Source organism: Giraffa tippelskirchi, chromosome 1 (assembly GCF_054371585.1).
Source record: "Giraffa tippelskirchi isolate mGirTip1 chromosome 1, T2T-mGirTip1v1.2.pri, whole genome shotgun sequence".
NCBI classification, from domain to species: Eukaryota; Metazoa; Chordata; class Mammalia; order Artiodactyla; family Giraffidae; genus Giraffa; species Giraffa tippelskirchi.
The window spans coordinates 178,009,469-178,023,690 of NC_137275.1; the positions used below are offsets into that span (position 1 = coordinate 178,009,469).

The window sequence follows — 14,222 nt, forward strand, 5'->3', positions numbered from 1 at the left end:
AGCACCATCTTTGACTTGAAATAGGTATGCAACAAAGGTTTGTTGAGTTAAAATGGATAATAATAGTAATAATCTGTTGAATAAGTGGTTTGTGTAACCATCTGACTTAGCTTAATCATTGTGTTTTAACAGTAGGCAATATTAGGTGTTTATTTTTTCTCCCTAGGTGCACTGTGTTGTAATCATTCAAAGGATAACCAGATGTGCCGTGATGTTTGTGAACAGGTAAGCTTGCATGATAATTATAAAGGACATTATTTAGTGTAATTGTTTCAGAGAAATCTGTTGGACAGCACTTAAATGGTCAGTTCACATCAGCAGTAATGGAACAAGTTAACATGAGTCTGTGAACATGGTGGAGCACAGTTATCTGAAGTGGGATTCCTACCCAAAATACATAACCTGAATCCTGAGGAAACAATATGGCAAACCCAGATTGAGGGATAGTCCTCTAAACAACTGCCTGTACCCTTCAGAGATATCAATGTTATAAAAACAAAGGTCAAGAAACGTCCCAGGAATTGCTAGGTGGTGCTAGTGGTAAAGAACCCACCTGCTAATACAGGAGACACAAGAGAGACGGGTTTGATTCCTGGGTTGGGAAGATCTCCTGGAGTAGGAAAAGGCATTGCACTCCAGTGTTCTTGCCTGGAAAATCCTGTGGACAGAGGAGCCTGGCAGGCTGCAGTTACTGAGGCCTCGAAGAACACATAAGAAACTTCCAGATTAAAGAAAACGAAAGAGACATGACAACTGAATGCAGTGCATAATTCTGTATTGGGTCCTGGAATTAAAAAAAAAAAAAAAGACTGCTATAGATGACATGATTGAGATAAATTGGTGAAATTTAAATATGAGCTATAATAATATTGTACCTACCAGTGCTGTGAACTGAATCTGATGATTGTATTGTGGTTAGTTAGGATGGTGTCCTTATTCTTAGAAGATACATGCTGGAATTTAGGAATGAATGATCATGTCTGTAACGAATTCTAAATGTTTCATCAAAGTAATAAAAATAACCTGCATATGTAGAGAAAGTTAAAGCAAATGTTAATAATGGGTGAATTTAGATGAAGGCTTATGTGGGTGTTCATTGTACTCAGTTTAGTTCAGTTCAGTAGCTCAGTCTTGTCCGACTCTTTGCGACCCCATGGACTGCAGCACACCAGGCCTCCCTGTCCATCACCAACTCCCGGAGTTTACTCAAACTCATGTCCATCGAGTCGGTGATGCCACCCAACCATCTCATCCTGTGTTGTCCCCTTCTCCTCCTGCCATCAGTCTTTCCCAGCATCAGAGTCTTTTCAGATGAGTCAGTTCTTTGCATCAGGTGGCCAAAGTATTGGAGTTTCACCTTCAGCATCACTCCTTTCAGTGAATATTCAGGACTGATTTCCTACCTTTGAAACTTTTCTGTAGTTTTGAATTTTTCTGCTTGAACTTTTTTAAGGCAAGTTCCACTGAGACAATAACTGTTCATAATATTTTACCTTTCTTTCATCATCTTGATTGTGTAGTTGTAGCCTTACCAGTTGAGAATTAATGACCTCAATCATCTTTTGAGGAGTTTTCAAGTAATAATCTGGATTTTGTTACTTCCTAAAAATGAGAGCACTACCTAACAGAGATTAAAAAGATTTTTCAAGATATTCTAAGTATAACAAGATGTCTTACCTAAATAGCTGCTAGAGAATTCATGTCAAAACACTATAGCAGAGTAAGTGTTCTGCAAATTTACTGCCAGAACAATAGCTTTTTAAAAGCAAAAATGACCTATTGATGGTGTCACCATAAGAGAGCTTTTAAAGTAACTCTCCTACTTTTGGAAGCACTCCTTTCCTGACTTTTTGCTTTGTTTCCTCTTGTTTTTTCCACTAATGTTCCATAGGGTAAATTATTTTTATGAGGTACTTGCAACAGGCAAGGACTAATTTCTTAAAATCTAAAGTGTTTGAAATTCTATAATGTAGCAAAGTAAGTGAATCCTATAGTCATCCTAATAAAAAAAATTCTTCCCTGACCAAGTTCTTCCCTGACCAAATTACTTTATTCCTAGTTTACACAAATGCTGAATGTAGACAGCATTTATCTCCAGGTATGCACTAAACTCCAGATAGACTTACTCGCAGAGGAAGAGAGGTAAGAATTGGATTCACTTTCCCTGGTCAGACTCAACAATCAGGTTAAGTCAGTCATCCCAATCACCAGAGGAGTGAGAGGCTAGGATGCTAAAACTGGCAGAGCTCACTAACAGTGAGAAGAATTGCCAGGAATAAGGAATCTTTAATTCTTCAATCAGTAAGGAATGAAGAAAGGGTATTCTACTGGTATTTAGGTTTTGAGTTGGAGTGAATACTAATGCGCTTGATGGCTGTAGAAAGTTAGTAAGATGATAGTGGAGTAAGTTGCTGAATTATCAATGAAAACCACTGTGTGAAGGCAGTTGGAGATTTGGAATTAAAACTTTTAGAATTTGAATTTATATAAGAAGTCGGAGAAGGCAATGGCACCCCACTCCAGTACTCTTGCCTGGAAAATCCCATGGATGGAGGAGCCTGGTAGGCTACAGTCCATGGGGTCGCTAAGAGTCGGACACGGCTGAGCGACTTCACTTTCCCTTTTCCCTTTCATGCACTGGAGAAGGAAATGGCAACCCACTCCAGTATTCTTGCCTGGAGAATCCCAGGGACGGCGGAGCCTGGTGGGCTGCCGTCTATGGGGTCGCACAGAGTCGGACACGACTGAAGCGACTTAGCAGCAGCAGCAAGAAGTCAGGACTGATGTTTTATAATAAAGCACATTTATGAAGGGAAATTGGAAAATATTCTAGACAATTGATAAACCTGGAGGATAAAAATTTTCCTCATTTTTTTCTTATTGGAAAAAATGCTGTAAAACTTTTTTTTGTCTTTGTCAAGTAGATATTTTCCTCAAAAAGTGAATCGCGACTAAAACATCTGTTGCAGCGAGCCCCAGATTATTGCCCTGAAACAATGGTAGGTACTGTTTAACTTAACTATGGAAGTTTTTGTCTAATGAAGCACTCTATTGAGTTACTTTTGATTTAGCAAATTTTTCAGTGTGATTGGGGTTTGTGGTCAGAGTAAAATGTTAGATTTAACTGGATACTTTAAAAAGATCTTCATACAAATTGCTTTCATCTTTTGTTGTTTATGATGTAGGTATAAAAACAGTATTATATAAAAATATGTTCTGGTCTTTAAATTTCATAATAATAATTTATCTGAAATTGAGAATTTTACTTATTATATTTTGACAATTTTATGAAAAGCATAATAACTAAATCTTATATTTATTTTAATTTTTAAAAAGTCAGATTTAGGGTCAGGGAAAATGTGTGATTTCCTCATTACTTCTGTCTTCTCATTTTCTGGTGTACTATAGCTACATTGCATGCCTGTCTGAATAATGTAACTTAAAATGTCTCTAATGCATGGATCATCCCATGTTTGGGATGCTCATGGCCAAGCTAAGAAAGTCTGACCTGGCATGTGAAAGCCTGTTTAGATAACATAGGTTGGGTTAAATTGGAAAGTTGATGATCAAACAGTTCTGACTGACATATTTTACTTTAGTCACTCAACAGGCACTTTTATCTCTGTGCTTGGAAACAGTTATTCCAGTAAACATCCTGAGTAACCATACTTGTCCTTAGTATCCCAGATGGGAAGTTGGGAAAACAGCAAGCAGTATTTTTACATCTCATTTCAATTTTTTCTTCCCCAGATAGCTGGTTGATGCTTCTAGATCATTGATTGTATAGAGACAGACATAATCAAATTAGCTATACGTAATTTCTGTAGAAATTATATTTCGAAACTGGTTTCTACATAAAAGTCTTTTGGTGATTACAATTTTAGGTTGACATTTGGAGTTGTATGAATTCATCTTTGCCAGGTAAGCAATAGTGTAACATTAAAACTTATTTTGTGATTGTAAAATCTGTGTCATAGTCCTGTAACCTAATATATACCCTTGGATTTCTATCCTCTCCTTCTTGGAGGCATCTAAATTTTCAAATGTATAATTTATTCTCATTCACTCAGTCCTTTATGGTACTCTTGTTTCCACTTCAACTGTTCTATTGAAACTGGGCTTTGAAAGATCACCAAGATCTCTTGGTTCCTAGATCTTACAGCTTTTTCTCAGTACTTATTCTTTTTGACTTCCATGTGACAGTTGATATATTGACCACTACCTCCTTGTGACTTCGCCTTGGCTTTGTGACTTTGTCCTCTCTTATCCCCACGCCCCCCACCCACACACACACATACACATCACCCCTGTAACTACCGTGGCTGTTCCTGTGTGTGGTCCTCTTCCCTTCTTTCTCCACACTCACCCTGGTAACCACATTTCTTCCCAGAACTGTTATCTACTCAGCTCTGAGAAGATAATTTTCAAATCCAAGTTATTATTCATGACTTCTAGTCTTCTCTACTTGGATCTCTGCATCCAGGTAGCATGACTCAAAACCAAACTCATCTTATAATTGCTTTTTGTTATGAATGACACTAGACTGGAAACCCTCAAGTCATTATCTGAATGTTTTTTCTTTTTAGCTTCGTTCACCCTCTTGTAAAATCTTGCATCCATCCTTGCTATTCCTAGTTCAAGCCTTTATTATTACACTTTTGGGGTAGATTATTGCAGTAACCTCATAACTCATGTTTCAACACACCATAGCTGTCTTTCCCACCCTCTTCAAAAAAAACTCCCTCAGGGGCTATCCACTTAAATTGAATAAAGCCCAAACTCCCTCATCTGGCATTCCTGATCTCCTAGGATTAGAGCTCATTTTCCAGTCCTGGTTAAAGCCAGTGCCTTGAAAAAAGGGAGTATAGCTTACATTTCTCTGAATTCTAAAGGTTTTCACACTGTTGAAAGTTTTCATTTCAAGCAAATTGAACGATTTCCCTCCTGGAATTGCTCACGTCCTTGCTTGTTCACCTAGTTATCCCTCTACCTAGTGTCTGTAATTATATATGTGTGTATATTGTTCCTACCAAACTGTAATCTCCATAAAGGGATAAATCATATATTTTTATCTATTTGTTAGCCCACAAAATACCTGATAAAGGGCTTTGTATATAGTAAAGATTCAGTGAATGTAGTTGCTTGTTGAGTAATTTAATATTTTCTAAGAGGTAAGAGCTCCTTTTGTGGCTCAGACGGTAAAGAATCTGCTTGCAATATGGGAGATGCAGGTTCTGTCTCTGGATTGGGAAGATCCCCTGGAGAAGGGAATGACAACCTGCTCCAGTATTCATGCCTGGAGAATTCCATGGACAGAGGAGCCTGGAGGGCTTCAGTCCATGGAGTTGCAAAGAGTCAGACATAACTAAGCGCCTAACACACAAAAGGTACTGGATATGTGAAAATAGCAGTATACTGCATTATGGTATAAAAGTTCACAGAGTTTATGACCTACATTGATTCCATTCAAAATTCTTAATAGAATATGCGTGATTCTGAGTAGCAAGCAGCAAAGATCAAGAGGAAACTATATTAGGCAGTGGGACTAGATGGGAGTCTGCTGCCCTTTAATACCATTTAAACATACCGGGATATAGAATCTTATGATATGCGGTATTCTTAGCCAGTTTTAACAGTTGGGATGGTTTATGATTATATTTTGAGAGCTTTGTTTGTCCATGGGCCATTTGTTTGCTTTTGTTTGTTTTTTTAGTGGAATGCTTCTGTTTTTTATATTAGGTCTTAGTTTTGTGTAGAGAACTATGTTACCTTTTGCCTTGAATCCCTGAAATTTTTTTTAAATGGAAATAATTTAATGTACATGTGAATTTGCAGATTTGTGTATTACATGGAAGCAGCATAAAGCATTTCTTAAAAGAGATAAGGAATTTACAGCATTCCTACAAGTAAATCTTCTTTTATCATAATCATTACTTATATCTCCTAATTTTATCTAGGAGTTATTCATTGACATTTATGATTGCAAAAAGGGATCTTAAAATTGCATTAGAACTCTTTTTGTAATTTTGCCACCTTTTGGTATCACTGTAATTGGTTGGAGAAATAGCTACTGTGCATGAATTGCATCAGTATAGTCATTTTGCCCCACAGTAAAGTGTACCTATCAAGATCAGTCATGGCTCATGGGAGATGTTCCTGTCTATTTATTAAGTATCAATTGTTAAACAGCATCGTGGGTTTTATGCTATTCTAGGTATTTTGAATACAGTAATACTCATGCCCTGTTTTGTTTGCTTGCTTATTAAGTTATTAATAGGAGTCCTGCCTCTGGTTCACAGTCCAGAGGCGAAAGAAGTCATTGCATTCCTTAACCTGTATGTCCTCTAGAGATTCTGTTTATCTTAGAGGGAGAATGAGCTAAAGAGAATTTAAGGTGAGCAGGGAGAAGAGAGAAAAAACAAAGGACCTAGTAATTAGGCTGTGAGGGACCCTGAGAAGACTGAGCATTGAGAGTCAGGATGGGAGGAGGGGCTTCATACTTTTGAGACCCTGCTATCTAAGCTAGTTTTCTTACGGAAACTTGCTTTGATTTGAGTGGTATCCTTGAACCAGTTTGTTTTGTCACTTCTTATGACCAAAACATTTGAACATTTTGTTTTTAAGGTGTGTTTAAGAAGTCTGATGGCTGGGTTGGCTTAGGCTGCTGTGAACTGGCTATTACCTTGGAATGTCGACAGGCATGCAAGCAGGTAACATTTGGCAATGAGGCTCTTAAGCAGAGTGGAGTATAGTTTGAGTTTTAGCTGTGTCTTGGATCTTGCGTATTTCTGGAGAGATGACCCATAGCAGCTGCAAACTTAGCATTCCTTGCATAGACCATTTCCTTTTAGACATGCTGCTTTTTCAGTTATGTCTGCTGCATGTAAGACTCTCAGCCTTCTCTTGTGCTTTAACTTCTCTCTGCCACACAAAGAAAAAATGTTACTGAAATCAAGGACTTTTGTACTCTGCCTATGGTCATGCTTAATCAGTGCTAAACGACTCCAAATAGTGGTATAGATTTCAGGCATGCTTGGATGAAAGCAGTTGACACAGTTGGCTTATTTTGCTTTTATCTTCCCTCTGTCTTTCATCATGGATTTACTCTGACTGTGTTCTTTATTCCTTCTCTGCTTCTCAGGTGAGCATGACTCCTACAGTGATTTATGACTTCTCTCTGATTTGATATATCTCAGATCTGAATCAAGTTAGACCCCTGAACTCTTCCTCACTGTATGCTCATAGTGATTCGTCAGAGTGCTGTGGTGAAACTGGTCTCCAGGCTCCTCTTATTCCAAGTGGTGGGAGCACTCTTAACTGGCCTTGAAACTGCAGCTGCAAAGCCTTGTCTTATTTTCTTCTTCTAGTGACTGGTCTTTGAACAAGAGTATATGAGACACCTTCGCTTTCATACAGACCACTGAACCACACTCTTTGGGCAGCACACAGCCTAACTATCTGCTGTTCTCCTGCAGGCATTGAGGTGAAACTGAGTTGTAGAGGATTTGAACTGTAGTGTGTCTCGTGGGACACAGAATAGTTGCCAGTCCATTCTACTTCTCGCTTTCCCTGTCCTTGTCAGCTGGTCTATTAAGAACTGCATGAGCCTAGGTAATAGAAGAGGAGGAAATAGAAAAAGGAACCAGAGCCCATGGCTCTGGGACTATATTTCTAATTGGGGACTGTTATCATACGGAAGAACAGCCACTCCTCAGCAGATGTGTTTTGGCTTGTTTTTTATGGAAAGTACATACTTTAGTAAATCACATTGTTTCTCTGTGTGTCCATTTCCTCATCTGTAGAAGGGTTAATTTCTTCTTCATAAACTTGTTAAGAAAATTACTTAAAAATAACTTTCATTAATTAATTGCCTGGCATTGCCTTTCCCTCTTTAGTTGTCTCCTCTGTTAGGTATGGATTTTTTCTGAGGATTTTGGTTCATATGGGAACTTAGAATATGAAGGGTTAAAGAAAAAGCAAACTATAAATGCCCTGGCATAACTTCATAAGAAAATTCACTGCAACAGAGCTTCATAAGAAAATTTGCTACAGAATGGAATTTAGATTAAAAAAAAAAGTCCTCTGATTTACATTTCCTTCAAACTTATCTAGTTTCTGAAATAACAAAAGGACTGTGTCATTATGTGAGATTAAAGCTGTAGAAGAGTGAAATTCTAGCATATCTGGAGCTAATGCTTGTTTTAAAAAATTATATGAGATTTGTTTGGATAATATTTGAGCATGAGGTTTTCCTTGATGAAGTAAAGACTGCTGTGCCAGCAATTACATATACTTATGTTTGTATTCTTTTTGGTTTCATACTGAAGAGCATGTGTAATAAATTAATTGAGAAATTTGTTATCTTTTAGGCATCGTCAAAAAATGATATCTCCAGAGTTTGCAGAAAAGAATATGAGGTATGCATTTTAACAAATTTGGATAAACTAATCAGATGTTATCAGACTTGATATAATCACTCAAATTTTAAAAATGAATTCATTGTTAAATAAATTACCTTTTACTTTATAGAAACGATATCTTGAGAAAAATGTCATTTACTTTGTTTAGAAATGTTGTGACTTTAACTTGTTACAGTTAAGCATTAATTTGAAAGAAATGCCTAAATCACACATACAGAAGCTTTAACCTATGTTTTCACAATTCAGCTACTGGTTGTATCCTAGGTTGTAAAATAGTTTTTCTTAGGTTCCATATCCTCTTTTGCCCCTCTTCCTATACCTTGATTCATCCAGGTATCCACCTTTATGAACTACTTCTAATTGGAGGAAACAATCACATTGCTAGCGTGAGTAACCTCATGCTTTCCCAGCAACGTACGTTGGAGGGGAGAGGTACATACTAAATCTCAAAGGCTGTATTTAAATCTTGAGGGACTCTTCCTAGCAGTGGTGTTTCAAGCACTGTAGTACTTATTGATAGATTGGATGGGGCATGGGGACACAGGTTGAGGAAAGGCAGAGGTATAGGAAGTATTTCACATCATATAAGTATGTACAAAAGATTGTCCCTGATGTGAAATAAAAGCTCCTCACTGATACTAAAATTTGGTCAGTTTCTAGAACTTCATTGTTAAGTGTGACAATATGTTTTTTCACGGTACAAAACTGTATAATTAAGCATACAAGTGCATATGACTCATTCATCATTTTTATATATAAACATTGGGATTCTTATTGCTTTTAATAGTCTGTATTCTCTTGGAGAAGAAAAATAGAGCAACCTCTTCACTGCTTCTAGATTATAGTTCTGATGTTTTTTTCTTTTCTCAAAGCCTATAAATAATTTCTCAATATTTTTGAATCGAAAAAAATCTTATTTATCTTTTGTTCCTTTAGCAATAGTATTATTGCTAAGTTTTATCTGTTTCTCTGAAGGTGAATTTCCAAATTAACTGCCGTTCTTCTCTGTTCTTATTGAAAAGAGCCTTTCTACAAAGAAATAAAAGATCTTTCTTTTTTTTCTTTTCTCTGTACCACTGAAGTAACTGTTTTAGTTTCTATTGAACAAAGTGACTAACTGTGACGATTCCTTCTCTCCCACATGATGTCCATGACACTGCCACTGTCTATCTCCTGTAGCCTGTCCTCCACTATTTTAGTGTGCTTCCTTCTCTTGTCTGGATTTCTGCATTGACCTAGGAAGTCTGCCAGTATGTGTTGATGAAGGACGGGACAGGAAAGGTAAGAGAGAGAATCTCTGTCCTATGAGAGACATACTAAGAGTAGTTTCCCTTTTTCAGTCTTTCCTCCCTTATTTGGCCTAGAATTAAGCAACGATTAATATCTCCCAAAAATGTACATGTCAAGATAGTTCTTTCACATATATATAAAAATAAAATATATATGTTATATATATATAACATATAAGTACATATATGTTATATATATATTTAATATTTGTTACGTTTACATATGTAAAAAACTGAACGCATTATCAAGATAATTTGAGAATCAACTTGATATTTTATATGTTATTTAGAAATAAAAAGAGAGGCAAGAGCACTTAAACATGGAAAGAAGGTTCTGCATTATAAACCCCAAATAACAGTCACTCTCATTAGATTGTTAAACTCTAGTGTAGACATAATGGCTATTTGTTATAAAGTGAAGTGGGTAACTTTGGTGTAGTGCAACCTATTTTAACTGGATCAGTTGTTTTATCAACATGAGAATAGTTTATAAAACATAAAACTAGGTTTTTAGTACCTTTTCCTTAACACTGGAGTGGCCCCTGGAAGTGAACTTCCAAATATGTAAGCTATTCCTTTAGGTTTACAATTTTAGGGGTTAACATTTACCCTAAAGGATGGAGTTGTATAATTTGACTAGAGAGTCAGAGAATGAGTGGTCATATTTGAAGGAGCTAACGTTTATCTTTACTGATAAACTGCTGCAGAATCCCCTTTGAGGAGATTTCCTGAGAAATTTATTTAAATGAATAAAGTTAAAAAATTTTAATGCCATTTAAGATTACTTTGTTCCAGCTAAGCTAAGATAAACTAGTTAAATGTAAAGCATTTTCATATATGATTTTGCAACATCTGGTTTCTTTTTTACACAAGTCAACAAATATTTATTGAGTAGTGAGAGGTAATTTTATTATATTAGAAAGAAAGCAAACTTTCGGGAATTCCCTGGCCATCCCGTGATTAGGACTCCATGCTTCCCCTGCAGGGAGCATGGGTTTCATCCCTGGTTGGGGAACTAAGATCCCGCATAGCCACATGGCTTGGCCAAAAATAAGTAAATTTATATAAAAACTTTGGATCAGATCTAGGTTAGAATTATGGTTAAGCTACATACAGCTCAACTTCAAATACTAAAGAATTATATCTAATTGAATCAAGATAATTAAAATATGAACTGAACACACAAGGGCTCAAGGAAATGAGAAAGCTGACTGAGCATGCTGGGAGTTATCAGGAGAAACTGCAAAAGAGAGGCCTGAAAGGATTTATATAATTTGGGTTAGGAGACTGTTATCAAAAGCATGTTAGCAAACGTGCACGTGGCTTGTACAGGGGGGTAAAAAGAAGGTAGGCCTATTTAGGGCTGAGAATCTGCTTGGATAGGTAAAGTGGGACCAGATCCTGGAAAAATTATATTTTGGGGGCTCATTTGTTATTAAGTAGAAGGAGATGATAAAGATTCTGTGATAAGAGATCAACATAACAAATAGGTCCAATATTTAAGAAAGCTTTAAGTCTTAGATATGTGCAAGCTAAGTTTTAGATCCCCCAAATTTCTCTAACTTAGCTAAAAACAAATATGGCCCACAACTAGGATGATAGCAATGGAGTCGAATATTTGGGAATAAATCAGAGGTTTGAAGGTAAGAGTCCATCATTCAGGATTTGTTATGAAGAACTGAGTATAGGAGATGATGTTCAGGGAAGTATAAAAAACAATTAATGAATTGGAAGATAGAACTAAAGAAGCTATATGAAAAAGCAGCACAGTGGGATAGGCTGAAAGAGACTTAAGGGACATAGAAGATATGAGTGTTCTAATTGAAATACTAGAGGAAGGAGAAAAAACACAGGCCCAAGAAGGATCTGGCAGGATTTTTTTTTTTTTTAAATCCATACATTGCAGACATACTTCATAGCCAAAGATCTTAAAAACAATCAGAAAAAAAAAAAAGACATTGTCTTCAAAGGAGTTCAACAGCTGACTTTTCAAAGCAACAGAGGAAGCCAGGGACAGTAGAAAGATACCTAAAATGTTCTGAGAGAAAATAACTATCATATCCAGCAAAAATATTTTTCAAGAAAGAAGACAAAATTAAGGTGCTTTAGACAACAAAGACAGAGAATTACTGTTACTGGACCCTTTCTAAAAGTCCTCTAAAGGAAGTTCTAAAATATCTATAATTATTTGAGATGCAAAGGAAAATGAGAACAATGAAAATACAAAGGGACTGAATTAAAACACACAAGTTATGTAAAAACAATAATAATATTGAGTTTTAAAAAAGAGAGAAAATACACAGCAAAGATAGCATGGGAAGGGATTTTAAAGAAATTGAAGTATATTGAGTGTTAGGTCTTTTTTAAATGTAAAAAACGCATATCTCAGAGGTTAAGTTGGACTTAACAGGTGGCTCAGCAGTAAAGAATCTGCCAGCCATGCAAGAGATGTGGGTTCGATCCCTGAGTCAGAAAGATTCCCTGGAGAAAGAAATGGCAACCCATTCCAGTATTCTTGCCTGGGAAATCCCATGGACAGAAGAGCCTGGTGGACTGCAGTCCATAGGGTCTCAAAAGAGTTGGACACGACTTAGTGACTGAGCACGCATACACAGAGGTAGTTAGGAATACCAGACTAAAAATTAGGAGAGATCATGCCCAAAGTCAACCATAAAGTAACTCTTGAATCTCAAGAGTGAAGGAAAGCTCTGTGAAAGAGGAAGTGTAGAGAAAACTAAGAACTGATTTTGAAAATTGCATTTTTAGGGAATGGAAAGAGGAGGAGCCATATACTGATCTGACATTTCAGTAGGAGGATCCTTTCTATGTTCATTGAAAATAGTGGATTGAGATGTTCCAAGAAAAAGAGAAATTCTTATTACTGTAAGTGTTCAAGCAAAGATTTACTGGATAAACACACTGTGGAGGAGATTTCTGCAATGGACAGGAGACTTGGCTAGAGAGCCTGCAGAGACTTGTCTCTGCAGTTCTTTTATTCTGAGTAATACCTGAGAAAGAATACTTCCTTCAGTATTTGAGAGTACTTCTTTCAGAATCACACACATTTGGTTAGAGTTGCCAGAATCAACCAGTAGCTTGATAACTCTGTCATGGACATGTTCAAGTGTCACAGGCATGCTCAGTTCTAGGTTCACCATATGTTTTCACAAACTTGGTCTTAACCCACCTAGAAGTATTGATCAGGCCACGTGTATTCATGTGTGATATTAGACCAGGGATGACATTTAAAATATTCAACGACTAGAATGAAGGCACCAATAATCAGAACAGATGCTGGATATAAAGTAGAGCCATACTAGTTTAGCCACACTAGGGCAAATTGGCTGATTAGAACTAAAGTTAAAACGTAGTCATATTTTGCACTAAGTGTGAAACTTTTTGCATAGGTTCTGTTTACAGACTGGCTGAAAACATTTCCTTCTGGTCACCAAGATGGTTGTTAAAAACACAAATTGGTTGTTTGTAGTTATTTTCTTGAATGTCAGAATAAACATCAAGATGATGTGAGGCTGGTATATTTCCAGAGACTTGGCAGTGTCTCTAACATGATGAGACAAATTTTGGTTTTAGGTTCTTAAACCTGTGTCATGCCTTTATGTTAGACCTTACCTGCCATTCTCATAACAAAATGGCCATAAATATATATACCTTTCCATTTGCTGCATGAACCACTGAAATACACTGTTGCAAATTTATCACCAGACTTTTATGTTTTTACTTGTTTATTCCTTCTTTCACAGATCCTTCTCTATGCTTTTCTTTATATTCTTTTCAGAAATACAATTTTCAGTTCTCCTATTTTCTTCCTAGCTTCCTTCACTTATTATTTGATGTTATTTCATTAAGGAAGGTGGGAAACTATGAAGGAAAGCCAGAAGAAGATATTTTTGTGAGGATTGTTTTTTTTTAAGTTAAGCCATTTAAAGTTTTAAACTAAATTGTTGCTAAAGAAAACTAAAATAATGCTATGTCCTGGGACTCTGGTTCTGTGGGAATATTGAGGTAAAGTTAAGACTCTGAGGATGTTAAAAAGAGGCTTTAAGAACCACAAAGAAAAAGATGGTCAGCCTTGTGAGTTCCAGGCTCAGTTCTGTCAGCAATGTCCTATGAACACACAGCTAAATGCATAAGAGAAGAGTGCAGGTACGTGTTAAATTTTATATTTTTTTTTAGTATTCACATGTTAAGAATTCAAAACGGTATACAATAAAGTCTCTTTCCTACCTCTTACACCATAGCCACCCAGTTCCTAAAGTCACCAGAGACACTTTATGCACATGAAAGTAAATATGTACACTAGTTCTTTTCCACCCTTCTGTACACAAATGGTAGCTTACCACACACTTCATGGTACCCCTGGATGCCACTGTTTGGTACATATTTATGTGTGTCTGTATGGTATACAGTGTGTCCTCAGGAAATGTCACAATAAATATTCTGCTTTAAAGATTTCTATGTTTTAATTTTATTTTGTTCCTTTTCTCTCAAATTA

The 14,222-nt window shown here is 36.5% G+C and overlaps 1 protein-coding gene across 6 annotated transcripts in view; it reads left to right on the plus strand.

Annotated features, from left to right (window-relative positions):
* The window catches only part of RECK (reversion inducing cysteine rich protein with kazal motifs), a 78,096-nt gene that overhangs the window by 14,784 nt on the left and 49,090 nt on the right, over window positions 1-14,222 (plus strand). For 2 of the 6 annotated variants that reach the window (XM_081508679.1, XM_081508690.1), the window contains exons 2-6: window positions 167-225; window positions 2,925-2,999; window positions 3,885-3,921; window positions 6,625-6,710; window positions 8,370-8,417. In XM_081508679.1, coding sequence (XP_081364805.1) covers window positions 167-225; window positions 2,925-2,999; window positions 3,885-3,921; window positions 6,625-6,710; window positions 8,370-8,417 — 305 coding nt within the window. Of the gene's footprint in view, window positions 1-166; window positions 226-2,921; window positions 3,000-3,884; window positions 3,922-6,624; window positions 6,711-8,369; window positions 8,418-9,599; window positions 9,702-12,475; window positions 12,593-14,222 lie in introns of all 6 variants that reach the window. The other 4 variants (XM_081508728.1, XM_081508697.1, XM_081508717.1 and 1 more) reach the window with 4 other exon arrangements.